Source organism: Dysidea avara, chromosome 3 (genome assembly GCF_963678975.1).
Source record: "Dysidea avara chromosome 3, odDysAvar1.4, whole genome shotgun sequence".
Taxonomy (NCBI): domain Eukaryota; kingdom Metazoa; phylum Porifera; class Demospongiae; order Dictyoceratida; family Dysideidae; genus Dysidea; species Dysidea avara.
The window spans coordinates 23888838-23908798 of NC_089274.1; the positions used below are offsets into that span (position 1 = coordinate 23888838).

Below are 19961 nucleotides of genomic sequence, written 5' to 3' on the forward strand. Positions count from 1 at the left end.
AAAGTCAAACAAGGAAAAAAACAGTAGTTTCTCCATAAATCAGGGGCAGGTAAGCAATGCTTCTGTAATGCTTATTTGAGTCCAAATATAGATCTCTGTGTGTTTAACATGCTGGCTTGCTTGTTTTCAGCAATCTCTATTCCCATGTTTTAATTTTAACTCTAGTTTGTTTACTTTTTACATAAATCCACTTATGGATAGCTAATAATAAGAGTTGCTGGTGGTGCTTGATATTACACAGTACTAAACACATAGTAGCACATTGGTTACCCTTGCAGAGACTAAGTCAGAAGATCAATGGCAAAGTGAACCTACAAGAAGCAAATTTGCTTGAGACTGAATGTTCTGCATTTGAAAATAGGTCATGGACGTGAAGAAAGACATAGAAAGGAAAGTTAGGTACTTTTTATCCCCAAAAGTATTCACGATTTGTTCTAACGCTGTGGAAAAAAAAAAAATGGCACATTTAAGTTATTTACAAGGTACTTTCATTGGTTTCTTTTAACTTCATATTTTCCAGTAGGCCTCTAAGGCTTCTTTTGTGGTTGGGGGAGCTTCTTAAGGTGGCGTTTAGGTGTGTGTTCTATTAGGATTTGTACAAAAAACATAGGCCATCTTCACTATGCTTATGATAAAGATATTCTAAAACCCTAGCTATATGATGTTTGGTTTTAATCTGATGTGGTCCTATAAAAAGGAGAAACACATTTCGCAGTCTGTCTGCCTTAGTAAGACCATACTTATTTGAAAAGTTGTTGCTCAGATTTATTTTACAGCAAATGGGTCAGTTGGTAGAAGAAAAAAAAACTTCAGTATAATACAGCCATGACAAAAATATTATTAGGTCATATATGCAGACATGTCAAATATACCTTCTAGTTAAAAGGACCATATTGTCAGTAGTTACATACATAGTTCAATGAGCACTGATGCTTTAGTATATCATAGATTTCTTGTGGGTTCAAAGTGATCTACACCTACAGACAATGTCCTTTTGAGATCAAAATTTTACCCACTGACTTCATGTGATCTTTTTTTTTTTTAAATTGAAATCTGTGCAAAATTGGGTTGGTCAGGTCAGGTCAGGTCTGAGTAACAACTTTTCAAATATGTATGCCTAAGTATGTGTAATCTATACTATAAATCATTTCTGATTCATATAGTTACTACTGGTATGGTATGCGCAAACTGATTGTTCACTAACTATCCTGCCTGCATTAACATGTGCATATAATTTGTGGTTTATCTCAAACATTACATGGTACATTTTTATGTATATATGCCCTAAGAGTCCATGCACCTATAGACATGCATTTAAGCTGTAAATAAGTATACAGTGCTGGAGGCTATATGCTACTGCAATTCCAACGTGCTTAGTAAAGTGTGACAACCCCTCAAAATTGTGAATTTATGACCTGTATTATTTTTGGTAAAATGCTAAATCTTGTTATAAAGCAATAGAAACAAGCCAACATATTATGTAATATAAACCAGTTGTTAAGTATAGGCAGACATACTATTGCCACTATATATAGCCATACATCATCAACACATCATATAAGTACATACAAAAATCATAAATCATGCATTAAAATTATAGCAATTACTCTTCTGTTGTTTATATATAGTACACCATGACCTTCTCTATACTGGCAATTAAGATAGATATATAACAATGTAACTTTGATAATTTTGGATCACAGTTATTACATAAAGATGTCATAAAGCAATCCATCTACAACTCTATGTATACGATGTACATGTGTGCAGGCTATTGAATGTTTGTTTTAAATGCATGTATACTTGTGCATGTGTGTGCAATACATTTGTAAGTATGCTTTTTTCCTGGTTAAAGTTTTCTAAGCGGCGTTCAGTTAGTCCAAAGTACACCAAAAATTTGCTTGAGAAATTTCATGATATCGATAGTTGTAAAAACAACGCTGCTTTGGTACACTTTGTTTGAATGAAAGTGATTCCAAAATTTCACTCTCTATGTTACACTGTGATACAGAGAAGGTTGATGCCCCACTCTCTTTTGCATGAGCAATTCCATTAGTTAGTAAACTTTTGATTGAAGTTTTGGTAGATACCACTGTGGTGATATGGGCATGTGATGGTATTGGCAAGCTATAATAATGAAACAATTTGAAGCTTATAAGATCAGTAACAATTGCTTTGGACTCCACTACATATGTTGAAACCAAATCTGGTACAGCTGGACACAGAAAATGATGAGAAATTTCTTCTTCACTAGAAAATACTTGGCCTATCTCAAACTGTGATGAGTACTTGTTGACTAGAGCTAATGCACCTGGGATGTGCCTTGCTGTCATCTTTTTCCACCCAGGTATTCTAGAAGAACTAGATTGAAGATGTTTCGGTGCTTCAAAACGATAATTATCCCAGTTAGTTACCATAACCACAGGTCGGAATAATCTGTCTTGAAGGGATATTAACATTTGATTGACTTTACTTAAACTAGCCCTGCGCATCAATTCCTTGTATAACATAAACCGCAATCGTTGGTTATGATATTTTACATGGCAATTTATCTTGGACATTATAAATGTAACTTGTACTCCTCTAATATTGAGGCAGAAAGGATAAGCCATAACTGTACCCATTAGTTTCCCATTCACTCTGATACCAAACTGCCAATCACTCCTAGTGCTGGGGTGCTTGGTGTAATAATACACCATTGTAGAATTCACAAAAGCAGAAGGATTATTTACATTCATAAAGTCCACTATCTCATCAGCATCATTACTACTACTTAGTGAAACCCATCGACATCCTTGTGGTAAAGAGTATGGTTCTTGTCTAACATGTTCTGACAATGGCTCAATAGGACCAACCTCCCCTACCTCTTGTCCACGCCACAAAATAGGAAGACCTGCAAATTCATCCGCTACTTTACAGACCAGAGACTTAACTGCTAATGATGGTAACTTGTCAACATTCCTCTTCATTGAAGTATATGCTCGGTAAATCAGCTCATCAGGTAACTGCCATGTCAGTTCAACACAGCCTGTTCTAATATAGTTCAGCACTAAGTCTCCTTCCTCTATGCCTAAGATTTCATATTCAAGTTTGAATTTATGCTTTCGTAAGTCCCAAATGGTCAGTTCACTGGGACGTTTATCCAATTTTTCATCTAGTTGTATATACTCATTTGATGGTTTTATATACCTCCAAGGAATAAATTCACTTATTTTTCTTGAATAATATGCTTTTTTGAAATCTTCAAGCCATTCTATTGCTTCAGGTAATCCGGTTGCATATGTAAGAGCTTCAAGTAGTATAGTATCAAACCAGTTCCAGTATTCAGAATCAGCTAATAATTCTAGGAGTTGGTCCAAAGCATTAGTGCACTTTATTTTTGGTATTAACTTTTTAGGGAGATAACTCCCAAGTGTATTGATCCTTTCAATACAAGCCCTTCTTAGACTGGAAAACTTCTTAGTTGCCAAAAATCCTTCAATTGCAGATGTTGTTTTATTGAAAGCTGAGTCAATATTGACGTTTTCTGAAAATTTAACCAATTCTGTTGAACGTTCCTTGGTATGATCAGAAGAGTGCCCTACTGGTAAATCAAAACAGTGTACATTAATAAGCACCCAAAACATACATATAACAGTTGAAATGGTTCTACTACCAAGTACAGGAGGATATTTTGCTATGAACCAAGGCATTAAACATCAGCTCCATTTATGTAGTTATGTAGCATGCATAGTGATGTCGAAGAGAACATAACTACAACTAAAACAAAAATTAGATATCCTAGTACAGTTTAATTACAAGTACAATTACGAGAGGAGCTTGGAGAAGGGAAAATCAGTGTCTTCGCACTGCAAAGCCCAGTATCTTAGTATCATACATGTATTATTTGTCCATGAATATGAATAGTGTCATCAATATTACATGTGGCCTGCGCAACAAGTTATTACTATCACCACATTGTTTGTACATGTGCATGTGGTGGACATATAGTCAATACTATAGCTTATAGCTGTGCTGTTTAATCTGCTCATTATTTCAGTATACAGCATAAGGCATGCATGCAGTCTTATTGTTATAATATGTACCATTTACTGTATGAAAAAATATTAAGCATATTCATGACACTTCATTTACTCTACAGAAAAAATGAATTTGTGCATGGTATAGTATGTAGCACCAATACCTGTTCATAATTTGTCCAATTGTGTAAGTTATGTTACGTTTAAACTTGTAATGACAAAGTAAGTCAGTATTATTAAGCATGGTAGTACTTACTAAGCAGGGATCAGTAAGAAATCATATGGCTTTGTACTTTATAAACAGTCTTGCAATAAATTTTTACCCGAAAAACCACCTGAATGCATTAGTACTGCTGTAATGAGGTTAAACAAAGCAGAAAGATGAATGTTTCAATGTACAGTGAGTTTTAAAATTTTCAAGTCGCCTACATGTCGTCTACCTGCCTTCCTGCTACAGTAGGACCTCGATTATCTGAATCTCGATTATCCGAACCCTCAATTATCCAAACAGCGTAAGTGACTGCTCTATTAGAGTATTTCGTCATTAGGTGAACGTTCTATTAGAGAAGGTGTATGTTCTATTAGAGTAGTTGAACAGAACTCTGTATATAAATGAATGGGCTTCATTTATCCGAACAAATTCACTTATCTGAACACTTTTATGATTTAACTGGCACACAGGTGTTCGGATAATGGAGGTCCTACTGTACTTACCTGCTGTAAAACCTTGGTAGCGCTAGGTGTACAGCTCCAGGAATTTCTGACAGCTAAGGTAATGATGGTGGATTCATGGATCTGTTGCTCCGATTATGTTTTGTCCACTGTACCATGCCGTTCATTTTCATCATACATTGGCCTTAGGGGTGCAACAATATATCGATATATAGCAATATTTTCTATCACAATACAAGTGTGATGAAACATATCGATATATTGCATATTGCAATATATCGCTGTGTTACAATATATTGCATAATAATATTACAGGGTTGTAATGGGCTGTGGTTTGTGGATAATTAGCCTATTCAGCTGCCACCTTCCTGGAGGGCGGGAATCAAAGCCACCAGAATGCAATTGTTGATGTTTTAGAAGCCACATATCCTAAACAAACAGTACTGGTTGTAGTACTGCCTACTTGTACTGTAATACCTATTTAATAACTGTTGGCCATTATAAGTAGCTTTTGACTGGTGGGTGTACACCACATGACACTAATGCTATCTGCTGTATCTTATGAAGCTTAAATCCATGAGTTATTTACACAATATTTTTTTAAGGCAATACGCAATATGGTATTTACCCATATTGTTGCATCCCTAATTGGCCTTATTTGTTCTTCCTGAAGGGTAATTGATAGTTGCAGCACATGTCACTGCCATAAAATGTCATTTTTTGTACATGATTTTAACGAAGTGTGAACGTGTAATATAACTAGCTAGTTAGACATAAAAATAAACAAACTAGTTAAATATTTAAAGGAAGTGCATGGGGATCGATATAATACACATTACAAAAAGCAAGGAAACAAAAAATAAAAATGATCCATGCAACAAAGAATAAGGAAAATAGATGGCTACTTACTAAAATTAGACACAGTTTAATGTTTACTTTTAGCCAACATCTTGAAACCAGACTATAGCCAAAAGTAAGCATTAAAAATGTGTCTCATTTTAGTAAGTAGCCATCTATTTCTTTTTCATATCAATCCCTACTTCCTTGTAAAATTTTGGTTCGGAAACTGCTTTTGCTGCTTCCAGATATAGATATATGACGGGATATGCTTGTCAGGCTGAAGCAGCTCCAAGAGTTGTGCCCATGACAGTTCAAAATGTCCTTAGTCTCCTCTTTAAAGCCACCTCAGCTTGACACATACTTACACACCCCATGGTGTCCCCATCATGTGACTTTTATCTTGAGGTTTTCCCATGCAGGCACTGTCAGTTTATTAGACTACTTTGTAACCCTCTTCATGTCTAATCGTTGAATTTTTCAAAATGCTTATGGTTAGCTAGTTTTCTGTGTCGATGACATATACCTAATCTAGCTAGTGTTGCACCAATAATCAGTTTAATAATCGGTATTGGGGCGACATTGGTTACTAGCTGATAATTGGTTTTAATTAAATCAAAGCAGATGTTAATCTCCACTGTATAATGATGTGGGGGAGGCTAGACATAAGTTATTTGGCATTTTAATTAAGTTATGTGTTGATGATTTAGCAGTGACTACAAGCCATGCCCATAACAAACTGTCAGGTTTTAGGCCATACCAACAGTAAACTGAGGTTTAGGTTTCTATGTAGTACCAGTCACTTGTCTCACCTGTATAGCAGTAGTAAAATGTACTTAAAACCTGTTTACCTTGAGTAACTTTTACTTATGGTATATATCTAACTTTACATTTTAGCCTAGAATGAGCATATCAATGGTTTTGTCACTAATATGAGTCATTTAGTAATGATGAGGATGAGTGTTAGTGTTATTAGGATGTGTGTTAGTGATAATTATTAGTGTATATCGGATCGATTATAGGTATCGGCTAATTCTGTTGCTTAATATCATGTTATCGGAATAATCAGCTAATTTGGATATCAATGCAACACTAAATCTAGCAATACTCCAATGCAGGTCCCTGGTGGGATAGTTGACAAAACAGTCTTGACTGCTCTATTAGAGTGTTTTACTGCAGGTAATTGCTCTATTAGAGTGATTTGATCATTTTAGTGGAGGGATCCAACAATGCTACAAAGAAGCACTGTGCTGTAAAATCCAACCTGTATTATCAGGCATTGTTTGTCATCTAACCTGTAGTGATCTCTTCACTGTAGTTATTTCTCTGGAATAGTTGTTTGCACAAATTAGTAGCTAGATGACACAATAGACTAGTACACTAGTGTGGTCATTTTGCAGCATGAGTGGCCAGCTGTGGCATATGCTAACCAACTAGCTGTCAGTCCAGACTCTGCCTAAACACCTTGCACAATGTATCCTATAGTGGAACTTAACGGATATAGCCATTAGTGTCATAAAAATATTCATGACTTATGGCTGGTAAAGTACTAGTTTGGCACATTTAAAGCATCATTATTTGGTTTTCTGTGCTTAATTGTACACCCACAATTGAAAATACACTTACGTTTGGCCTTAGTACATCTTGCTGCTTAATTTGAGCTTGTGACTATCATGCTTGTGTGCATTATACATCAGGCAAATCACTCATGCCAATTATTACAACTTCTACATATTCAGTGGAATCCCTATTATCTTGGGGAAGGGTGTTTGTATAATTGAAAAGTACATAAATCAAATGTCCATACATTTATATACAGAACCTTGCTCAGTCACTCTAATAAAGTACACACTTGTTGACTAATAGGGCACTCAGCTTGGTGTTTGGATGATCAAATGTTCATGATCATGTTCGGATAATTGAGGATCCACTATAAAATCGGTTTCCACTAGTGACATGACTCATAAGCCCTGATGTACTTGGCCAATAGTTGCTCTTCCATACTGAAATGTATGGAAGAAAAAAGCTTTGCAAACCTGTAACAGCATTAATAGGTGCATATATAGATGGGCTGCTGGTGTAACATAGCTTCTGTTTCGTGTACCATTATATTGTTGGTCAAGATATCAACAGAAAATCCATTTTAAAAATGTTTTAGTAAATGATATGGGATGTTCTAAGGTACATAACAGTTTAAAATTATTTTAAGTAGTGGTGAAGTCCAGGGGCGAATCCAGACTTTTGGAAAGGGATGGAAAGGTCAAAATGAAATGACACTATAGGGAAGGCACACCTTTTTGTGCGAAACACAGCATGCAAGAATGCCAAGTTAGGAGGGTGCCCCTCAGGAAATGTTTTGAAAATAAGACCTTCTGAGATGGAAACTGAGAGTGATTTCAGCATGGATTCATCACAATTTTCATTCGACTTGTACTAGAGGTGACTGCTCTATTAGGGTATCTCAATCTTGATACCTCGATTTTGATGTTTATATAGTGTACAATTTGGTGATGGGCTAGGGTTTCCAGCTACCCTCCCACTGAACTATTTTATATAGTCTGTACAGCAGCTCTGTAAAGTACACACTTATGTGCACTCAAATACAATGGTATAGTCACTAGACAGGATCTTAGAATGCACTCAATGCAGCTCCCTTGATATTAAAAGGTTTATATATTCAACAAATGTTGGTGTGTACAGCTATACAGCTATTTAGACAACAATCACTGTTTGTGCTACAGAATTTTTGTTTGATGATACAATGCCACTCATATACACACAACTAACTGTGTGTGTACACTCAATTAAATTTAATTGTGGGCTTTAAGTAGCATGTAGATGCTGGCCATTGGGAGTATAGCATTTATATGATAGACACTGGTCTGATAGCTATTTGCAGCTAAAAGTCACAAATGGAAAGATAAACTTCACTGGAAGAAATTTTCATGACATATGGAGCACAATTGACATTTATACTAAAAATTCTTGGAGGAGGGAGGGGAGGGGGGGGGGGGGGGGGGGGGGTAAAGAGCCTTTCCTGACCCATCCCTCAATCTGCCTCTGGTGAAGTCTTGCAAAGAATATTTTTTAGTAAGTTTTCACTGGCCCCTAAAACTGAAGATTTGGGATAGGAATTGTCCTTACGCAATAGAAATACTATAACTCAACCATTACACTATAATGTTTATAGATTGTAATATATTTTTTGACCTACAAACGTGTCACAGAAATGTTACGGTTAAAACCATCATGCCTGAAAAAGGCAGCCCATCTATATATATAAAACAAGCATGTTATATAATATACTTCAGGCATACGATATCTACAACTTCGGCATAGGGCCAATTGATAAGCATCATGGGAAGAAACGGTCTGCAGCTATGCAAGGCTACCTATCACTCAGGGTGGGTGATACCAGAAAATTTTGCTTCAATATGATTACCAATAGTGAGTACTATGGGAATATTGTGCTTAGTAGAGCCAAAATTTCTCAATTAAGGCTGAAACGCTTCATTTTTTTGATGTTTGCATCTTTTATATAGCTGTCAGTGTAGATGAAGTATCATGTACTTACCAGGTGTCAAAATTTCTGATTTTTCATAAAAAAGATACCAAAGTATGGCTAGGCAAACTTAATTACTTGTTTCTCATCCATGGATTTCCATGCAGGCGGCAATTCATTTTTATTAAAGAAAATGCTCCAAATCAGGCTGTCTGTTACTATAAAGGCTTTTAAATACTTACATTTTACCATCCTTTTCTGAGGTGCAAGAGACGTTTGTTGTACTGTAAAAATAATGACCATCAGTAGCCAGCCTTCTTTTCTGTGAATGCTATCCCACTAGGGACCTGTGAAGAGGCTTAAAGCCTGTGAATACAAGGAGTCAGAAACATGTAACTGAAACGTTGAAGAATGCAGAAAAAATCCCAGACCCAACGGTGACTTGATCCCCCACAACATGCAGTCTAGGCATGCACCAGAGCAGCTAGTATCTGAGATCTTCTCTGCACTCAAACATCGACTTCTCACCAGTGAATGGTTTTATTCTGTGAATGCTATCCCAGTAGGGACCTGTGAGGAGGCTTAAAGCCTGTGAATACAAGGAGTCAGCTTCTTAACATCAAAATACGTGCATACACATGATCAAGAGGTAGCTAACCAGTGCCTGAAATAATGGTCGGATATCTAACATTTTTGGTGTTTGTCCGAGCATGTTCTATTTTGGTCAGACATCATGTCCAACCAAAATTGGTATAAAATTCACTCAGACAAATACATATTCATAGCAAAAGTATTCAATTCTGAACAAGTTTTACAAACGTCTGATCAAAAATAGTTTAGTTTAGGTGCTATGTCCTAGCATTTTTGTCTGCTTATTTCAAGCACTGGTTTACAAGCTGGGACTCTCGTATACTATCAGAGAAATCCAATCCATTAAATATTTAGAAATCCTGAAATCTATAATCACTTTTTAAATACGGTTATTTTCGTTCCTGTCCATTATTTCATGAGCTTTTGAGGGCAGCAACCAGTTAAAATCACCAAAGATTAGGCTTTCAGTCAATGACTAGGTAGCTACAATGGCTATTTGGAGTAACTAGGTGCTGAATGTTTCGTGAATGAACCATTACAAAGCACATTATTGTGCAGCTTCTTTGGTCCCCTCTTGTCTACTGTCCACGAGTAGTAGTGAGAAAGCAAGCGATCAATCTTTAGAAAGTAGATAATTGTATTTATAAATACTTATTGAAATACTTATTAAATATTTAAATATTGGGACTCTCGTACACAATTTTGGATAGCTTGTGAGCTACCCCTTGCACGTGATTGATAGTAGCAACAATAAAATTTGAGGTGGTGGGGAAAAAAGTGATGCGGGCAGAGATGAGAAACAGTTTTCCTGGCCTATAGAGTGTTATAGTATGGGTATTGACATTTTATTACTTGTATCGCCCACCCCTACTTATCACGCGATACAAAAATGACAAGTACTGCGTGATCTAGAGATGGATTTTCCTCACCTCGTTCCGCACTGATCATGGACTTCTTTATTTCTCCAGCAAGGAACTTCACTAGAGGGTTATCACAATTCTCCATTACTCTCAACATTACATCAAACTGTCCCGTGTATCCAATAGCATACCAGGCTTGATCACTTTGTCTAGGAAGTACTCCGCTTTCTGCTTCTGTGTATCCAATGCTTCAATTCTCGCCTTGTTATCACCGGGTAGAAGATCGTGGGAGTACAAATCAGACGATATGTTGTCCATCGGCAACACTTTCACGAGCTTGGAATAAAATTCCTTGAACGCTTTTAGTTTTATTTCACCGGTCTCATGATCAGCCATATTGGAAATCGACACCACCTCGGATACCACGTAGTTGTCGGGTGGGGCTGATCTAGATAATGATTATCACATAAGGCCACTCCAATTGGTAATTATGTTTCTGGTCCACCGCCCGCATCCTTTTTGGAGAATGTGAAATTTCAGAAATAGAGTAACTCACCTAAAATCGGACGGGCTCCAAAATCGGACGCAATTACTCGAGCTACAACAGGAATTTTTGAACAACTTATATGTCTTTAGGTAGTTCAAAGTTGTGGGACTTTGGGCACCAAGTATCAGCTTTCTCGGCTTCTTTGTCTGGTGGCAGCAACCCTGCAAAGTCATTTCCGATTAATGCGTATAATCGGAAAAAACAGTCGATTCACGGACACTCACCGTCTACATATCAGACTTGCATTCAATCAACAGTTTTCTACCTTAAAGTAGTAGAGTAACTCATCTACTTTCTAAATATCCCTGGTTTATTAAATCAAATCCTTTTAATCACGAATTACAAATCAAATAAAATGAGATGTCACTGGAGTAATAATCGCACTATGAATTTAAGTATACGGAAGTAAACGATGTTTGTAAAAGTATACGGTGAACATTTTCCGTATACGTATTTCAAACAACGTATACTTTATCAAGTTTCCGTATACTTAAATTTATGGTGCGAATATTACTCCAGTGACGTCTCATTTTATTTGATTTGTAATTCGTGATTAAAAGGATTTGAGTTAATAAACCAGGGATATTTAGAAAGTAGATGAGTTACTCTACTACTTTAAGGTAGAAAACTGTTGATTGAATGCAAGTCTGATATGTAGACGGTGAGTGTCCGTGAATCGACTGTTTTTTCCGATTATACGTATTAATCGGAAATGACTTTGCAGGGCTGCTGCCACCAGACAAAGAAGCCGAGAAAGCTGATACTTGGTGCCCAAAGTCCCACAGCCTTGAACTATCTAAAGGCATATGAGTTGTTCGAAAATTCCTGTTGTAGCTCGAGTAATTGCGTCCGATTTTGGAGCCCGTCCGATATTAGGTGAGTTCCTCTACATTGGGTAAAATGCCCGCATCAGCTTTTTAAAAAACCTGGATTTCAGAAACAAATATGGGCTGCAACAAGTATGCTAAATCTAACTATCTAAGTATCATAATGTGTATTTTATCAATGAAAACCTGCAAGAAATGGGCAGAGTACATGGTACGGATCGATATACTCTAATAGAACAGTCAGTAAATCACAAAATACTCTAATTGAGCAGTCACTTCATTGTTGCTTTGTTGCTGAATTCCGCCCGCCCGCACCTAAAACTGATTTTCAAAGGACCAGAAACATAATTACCAATTGGAGTGGCCTAATAGACCTGCCTATGTCTGGTCTTTGTTCCGACATTAATTATAGCTGCACGTATGCAAGATTATAATAGCTATACGCAGTCGACTACTGACTATCCGATGACTAATCCTCTTTGAAGCAAACTTGCACTACACATCGAGCTACACATCCGTGCAATTGTAATCGTTAAACAGGAACTCAGAATTAAACCAAATATTGATTTTCAGTGGAGCCCTGTGAGCAAAAGAGTACAAAACACACCAAAAATAAACATGCACACACACACAAAGTCAGTACAAAGAAATGAAAGATGAAAGAGTAGTAGCCTCCACAACAGTTGATTGTAGATTGCTCTACAGAACACACCCATGATACTTTCCCAAAATTGGTATATACCCTGGAAATAGAGACGATTGGTATTACGACCAACTGGCATGGCCAGTCACGTCTTTAGAGTATCAAAAAATACCTTATGATAAATTATGGAGAAATTTTTGTGCATGGACTTATAGCCAACACTCTAAATTTTCTTAACAAACTTGGACTGCACTCTTTCAGTCAGTCGTGTTGGTTAATTTAGCAGTAGTAGGACACCAAACAGCATCACAATAATCAAACAGACATCACAAAAGCAGTATAAAGTACACAGAGTACAGCTGGTGGCAGTTATCCATAGCAAAGAATGGAGACAATTCGAGGTTTTTCTCTAGAGACCATATTAGAGATTTATAAAATCCAGAGTCAATTATAACTCCTAGGTATTGAACAGGATCTACATGAACAAGTAAAATACCTCCAACTGAAAATTAATATTGAGTGATCTATTTGCAATTTTCTGTCAACTTCCTATGAGCATTGAACTGGATTTCACAACATTTATACTCAATTGAGAACTGCACAGCCAATTACAAGCCACAGCATCCAAATCAGATCGCAAGAATGTCTCTACTATGCTCAAATCCAAATGGCCACAGTGCAATTCAGCATCATGAGCATACAAATCTAAAAGTGAGTGTTGGATGACAATCAGCCATAGATCCTTGGGGAACACCAATTGACACTTGACCCCAGTCAGATAGTTTACCACTAAACAGAGCTCTTGGAATTCCAGCCACATGGAATTGTGGCTTTAGTAATAGGGGCATTCTGCATGTATTATTCTGCAGTTTGTACAATACGGACTTGGCCTATGCCATACAATGAGTCCAGGTTACCATTACGTGCATAAATTACATAACAGCACAACACATAATAATTACACTGCAGAAAGAAACATGTCTAATGCAATTGAAGAGGATTATTTACACTGATGGTAGTAAAGTAGCCTGGCTTCTGATCTGAGCGAGGGCTGGCTGCATATTTGGCTGCTGTAGCTGCTGCTTTAGATGAACTAGCAGGTGGCTCTACCTGCTTGCCTCCATCTTCTTCTGCTGCCAGTGTAGTCTGACTCATCAACTGAAAGCAACAGCAACAACTAAGTGTACTTGATTATTACACACTGTAATGCACTACACAGACATAATATTGTATGCATAAAACACTAAAAAAGAGCCTTTAGCTGTGTTGTGTACATGGTCAGGTCTAGTCAGTGGAATACTGGGTCAATGTGTACTATTCAGAATGAGGCACTGCAGGTAAATCCTTATACTACATCACATCAGACAGTACAACTACAGTACAGTGTACTACACATGCACACACATGCACATAAGCAAACACAACATGTATACATGTATACATATCTCACAAACACTAGAATATACTCAACACACATACCTGTTTCACTTTGCTCTTACTCATGTCATCCCTCATTGCCAGTAGTGCTGTAATGTGGTCAGCAGTAATGTCAGACTGTTTGCTAGCTAGACCCTGTATAATGTGATAATAGAACAACAAGAGTATATCAATACACACATCACTCACAGATATTTCCAATGGGAGGAATTCTATTTTTACACTTATCAGCTCTGCTAGCTCTTCAAGAATTTTAGGTTTCTAAATAAGTAGACATAAAAACCATTATGTGCACTTGCAAATACATAAGATATAGAATATTAGCACTAGTACATATTAAATATAATCACTTTGGGATTGGTGGCATGAGATAGATGGGCAAAGAAGCTACTGATGTGTTTAGCATCCTTCTTAATCTGTTCACCTCCTTTTTGACGTTCCTTCTCATTCTTAAATACTATCCTCCTACGACATAATAACTTACTGAGCTGCTCAGAACAGTACCACTAATGTACATACTTTCTCATTAGACTATCGATGTAGTACATTACTAGCCTCTGTTGGGCCTCAATCATAAGAGCTGAATGATGCCTTTAAAAAACAATGCATACTGCACTGTATCATTTTTGTACATACTTTTGCTTCAGATGGTGAAATTCTCCATTGTAGTCCTGAAATGTAGCTGCTACCGTCTCCATGATGTTACCTGGGCTCTGTAGCCTGTTACAAGATATGAGATACTTGTACATGTTTATGTCAGCTACCTGTTCTCCATATATTATGTAGTTAGGAAATATGTCATACATGATCATGTTACAACATGTTCACCATATTCTGTTACATTTATTACATACGTACCATTTCTGTCTATTCAGCAGACTATCCAACACTGGTGTCAGATTGCCAAACACGATATCCAGCAGAAAATTGATACTACAATACATCAACACAATTTGTAACTCCACGAAGAAACTTGTTACACATATGTAGCATACCACATTGAGCTAATCTCATCAAATCCATGGTGGATCTGTTTAAAAGACTTCTCCAAATTCTCCTCCAGAATGATTTCATTCAGTTCTTGTCTGAAGCAATCCTACAAAGTTACCATACACACTAAACATTCTGAGTAGTAATACAATAAACACACCCTCAGACCATGGACAAACTCCACACAAGCATTACAGTTGTTAGTGATGGAGACCATGTAGAATATGAAGTATTGTGCCTCTGATATTGACTCCTTGTTGTAGGCCTCCACCAGTGCTAGTAGCATAAGAATAAACAACTAATATAATGTGTATAATGGACATTTGTCATATCAGTATTGGACTAGTAAGCTGTTGGTCAATTTTGATCAGTTGGTAATTGAGCAATTTTGAATACACAAATTTACTGTGTGTAGTCATTGATAGCCTCCATAAAGGTCTCCGCTGAATTCTACATCTTTTACAAAACTTTGATTTGACTGTTCTATTATTCATTATGACAGACAGTGTTTATTGCTCTCAGGCTCAGCGGTAGAAAGTATAATTAAATTGCTGTATAGACTCTATGGATCAATTTCTACACCATAACATTGTTATACCTGTTAGGTAGAGATTATAATTTATACTGAACCCAGCAGTTACCAATCTTTTTACTCTTTATATAGCTAGCAAAACACAATATAGTAGTACAATGTTAATCCCCACTATACCACTTCAAATTATTCAAATTTAAAAATGACTTCATTTAGATTTATTTATTTCATTGTTAGTGTGTGTTCTGTTAGAATAGATGTACATTCCATCAGAGTGGATGGACTCTACAGCAACAGCAAAAGGCAAAAAGGGAAGCCAGGGGCACAGTATTTTTACTTGAGCCACAGTTATTAACATATCTCACATCTTTGTACTGTAGCTAGTCTAAACAAATCTGTAGCACTTTTAATTTAGTGCCAGTCCCAAGAGAAGTCATACCAGTGTGGTAGTGTCCATTAATGTCCAACTCCAGTGGTTCAGGAAGCAGGGGCGTAGGGAGGGGGAGGGGGGTTCCGGGGGGGGTTCAGGAACCCCCCCTGTAAAATTTTGACTTCTGCAAGCAGGATCCTAACACACCATTTAGTGTGGCAGGACAAAATGAGTGAGTAATATAGTGTAATGCAGCGTTGAAACCGGGTCGGGTCATCCGGGTCACATTTTCTCCTGGTCATCCGGGTCTGACCCGGTTTACAATTTATCCGGGTCTGACCCGGATTGGATCACGTGAGAAACGAAATTGTTCGTTTGACGACGTGGAAACTTATAAACGCTATCGCGTAGCTCTTTCGTGAGCCACGCCCACTTATCGCATTACCAACATACGCTCAGCCACGCTCATTTGTTAGTAAGTGTAGTATGTAGCACGAAATTGAGGGTATCTATGGTGAGGGGTAGCTATTGTCAGTAGGAGAAGACTTTTTTTTTTTTTTTTTTTTTGGTACAGCTAGGCTAAAGTTGCAATATTTACTCAACACGAATCGAACGCTCAAAATGTAGACTCGTTCGCTCGCTCGAGACTATAGCCGAAACACGTCTCGGCTTTAATTAATCCGGGTCACATCCGGGTCAAATCTAGTCTGGCGTAGCCGACCCGCGCAGGTAGGTTACGCGCGCGGGTCGGCTACGCCAGACTAGGTCAAATCCGGGTCAGTGGGTCATCCGGGTCAGCAGTAGTGACCGGTTTCAACGTTGGTGTAATGGCACAGCACAACAATTGATAAAGCTTGCATACATCTTTCAAGGAAAGATTTACAGAGGTAACATGAGCCCTAGGTCTCTTCAAAACTTGTTAAAAAGATCGATATACTCTAATAGAGCAGTCAGGTTTATATTCTGATAGAGCAGTCAGGTATACTCCAATAGAACATGCATGTTAATATATCCATGTCCACATGAAGTTTTCCAGACATTCTAACATTAAATGCAAAACTTAGCATGACCTTATACTGCTATAGCTTTGGTGTGCAGTGTTTAAAGATATAGAGCTCCAGTAATTTATCACTTGTGTTATGCAAAATGAATTCATGCTATGCATATTTGTATAGTTATATTGTTTTGATTGTAAGCCATTCCATTTGTATCAGTGGATTCATGGCTCTTATACCACAGTGAGATAACTATCACTTACAGATTACTATGTGTCTCTATGTGTTATGCTGTCTGTTTCCACTAGGTGGCTTTATCTAGTACTATACCTTCATCGCGGGGCACTTATATGCATCACAATTAATGTACTTTTTGCATAATTTGCTGAGTTTTGATTCATTAAAATATTGAAAGTCTCTCAGCGGCTGGCGGCTGTGCCCCCAGACCCCTGCTTCTGATAACTCAATGCTGGTGCTGGAACCCCCCTTCAAAAAATCCTGGCTACGTCCCTGGGAAGGGATGATGATTTGCTTATGTGCTGTATCTGACTATCTGTACACACGCATACACGCACACATAGTAACTAGATCTTACGTTACTTCCAGCACTTTTTGGCTGTATCAGCGGTCCATAATTTTCCAAGTCAAATCCTAACTCCAACAACTGTTCCCTGATCACAGGCACACCATAGTCAGTGCAACACAAGGTTGCTGCATCAGTTGAGGAGAACAACCAGTTATGAACAGTATATGGTGCAATCTAGAGCTTAATTAAGTCATTGACAACTTACAAAAACTGTTGTCTTACTAAATCTGTTCTATTAGAACAAACCATCTTGTTTGCACTGACTGCTCTATTAGATTAATATAGAGCAATACAGAGAAGTATGTAAATCTCAATTAACTGAAACCTCAAATAGAGGCAACTGCTTAATTAGGGTTGTGTATAGGAAATTAGAATAAATAAACAAATAGGCTTCAATTACTATGCACTATTCATGTAACTTTTAGCTGAATCCTATCATACATTACAGTACATGTATATGTACCTCAAATCTCTGACCCACAATTGTAAAAATAATATCTCTTGTAGTAAAGTTTCTGTCAGAGGTCTTTAACCTGCAAAGCGATGTGAATGGATGGCACAAAGGTTGGGGTTACTTCCTTACCAGCTTTAATAGGTTAATTTACCATGCTAGTATAGCGTCGTAGCCCCAAAAATTGGCGATATTGTGCACTTTTTCATAAAACCATGAAACTTTCCACATAAATAGTACTCCTCCTGACATGTAATTTTAGATATAGTGCCATCGCTGAGTTGATCATTGGTGACTTTTACGGCCATTTTTGTACAGAAAATTAATCATTATTGTCTTTAACTCCCTGAGGCAGTAATTAACTTGTAAAAACATGGTATCAAACAATAGATCTTGTTGATAGAAACAACTTGGTTTTTATTTGAAATCAATAGGTGATTTCATTACAAAGTTATGATCATTTTTACTAGTTGCAAAATGTGATAAATTTACCTGCCCTCGAGGTGTGAATTACCTGTGGGCAGATAATTATGCATAAATTTATCAAATTTTGCAGCTAATAACAATACTCATAACTTAAGAATGAAATCACCTATTGACTTCAAATAAAAACCAAGTTGTTTCTATCAGCAAGATCAAATGGCAGTAAAGGTCACCAAAGGTCAAATCAGCGATGGCACTATATCTGAAAATACATGTATTGAGGACTACTATTTATGTGGAAAGTTTCATGGCTTTATGAAAAAGTGCACAATTTTTTGGTTGTGCCGCTATACTATGCTATAATATTATGTTTCTGGTAGGTGGGAGGAAAGCATGGCATTACATCCTTCTGCACTACAGAGAAATCTTCATATACAAGCTTCTCCACTGTAATGAGGTATTCTCCCAACCAAGCAACACCATATCATTCCTGTCTCTAGGAATGTGTTTTTGAAACCTGCAACAGTAGCAAACCAAGAGGGAATACACACACATATGAGACAGACCATGCATTGGCATCCACATGTGTATATTTAGAATGACTGTTGGCAGCCTTACTGTATAGCTCAAATAAACAACTTTTCTCAGAAGACATTTACCAATATTGAATATAATTATACTGCACTATATACATACATACAATATACTTTGTATAAACATTAGAAACAATAACTGAGTGTAATATAAAATGTGCAGTTTGCAGCTACATCTCCACATTACCGTTTGTTTTCCTTTAGCTACACATACTCTTTCCTTCTTGCTACAATATTTTGTTTCTTTGATAGTACAGAATGCCACCAACGTTTGCCTAATTGGGTAAACCTCTAAAGATACACTGCATTAGATGATAGTTGCATTATAGAGTTCATAATTAGCCTTTAATATTTTAAGTACTGAAATACCAGTACACAGAAAATTTTGTCCTCTGTTCCCACAAATTGCATAGCTGCCAAATGAAGCTAAAGTTTAATAAATATAATGATGCATGTGATTATTATGTCATACCGACATGATATCACCTTATAATCATCATTTTTTACCACATAAATGCATAGATTTGGCACACAACTGCACCAACCATTCCAAAGAATCCGCCAGCTACATCTAGAGCCAATTTAGTAAGAGAGTGACAATTACTGATAAATTCCCTAAATATTAGATTATCTCTACAAGGCATGTTTTATGACATGACCTGAAATGTAAGGTTAATGTAAGGTTTTGATCACTTGAACTGTGTTTAATTAATCAGAATGTCATTCATCTAAATCAAACTTAGCAGGGAGGTTTTACTTTAAAATGGCATGCAATAAATTACCCTGTGTGTCAAGCGTCTGAGTTGTGTATAGCATCTGGTGCACTCTCAACAATACTAGGATTTTAAAGTACACCTTCTGAGATTGAATTAGAGGCTTGACACACAGGGCAAACAAGAGTTGTAGGACTTAACTGGGCAAGTAACTGGCACTATCTCCAGATTGGCTGACAGCATGCATACACTTTGTCCCCATGGGTGGGCATAATACATTAGCATGCTCTGGGCATCTATGTCATACGGATGTCCAGAGCATATGATGTATTAGTATCATCAAGAGTTAATAATAGTGGAGGGCTGTTATTTG

At 37.1% G+C, this 19961-nt stretch overlaps 2 protein-coding genes across 3 annotated transcripts; both read right to left on the reverse strand.

The window, feature by feature from the left end:
- Positions 1-1695: 1695 nt before the first annotated feature.
- On the reverse strand, positions 1696-10655 carry LOC136251855 (uncharacterized). 2 transcript variants are annotated; one of them, XM_066044254.1, is made up of 2 exons: positions 10551-10655; positions 1696-3583 (listed from the first exon to the last, which is right to left on the reverse strand). In XM_066044254.1, exons 1-2 carry the CDS (start codon positions 10636-10638, stop codon positions 1875-1877), a joined length of 1797 nt encoding a protein of 598 aa, XP_065900326.1. In that variant the 5' UTR covers positions 10639-10655; the 3' UTR covers positions 1696-1874. The 2 variants fall into 2 exon arrangements, with proteins under 2 accessions (XP_065900326.1, XP_065900327.1); XM_066044255.1 differs by having other exon boundaries at positions 1696-3580; positions 10551-10646.
- Positions 10656-13405: 2750 nt separating this feature from the next.
- On the reverse strand, positions 13406-14882 carry LOC136251856 (exocyst complex component 3-like). Its single transcript, XM_066044256.1, has 7 exons — positions 14794-14882; positions 14572-14655; positions 14455-14526; positions 14286-14400; positions 14125-14196; positions 13978-14070; positions 13406-13656 (listed from the first exon to the last, which is right to left on the reverse strand). Exons 1-7 carry the CDS (start codon positions 14877-14879, stop codon positions 13480-13482), a joined length of 699 nt encoding a protein of 232 aa, XP_065900328.1. The 5' UTR covers positions 14880-14882; the 3' UTR covers positions 13406-13479.
- Positions 14883-19961: the final 5079 nt, after the last annotated feature.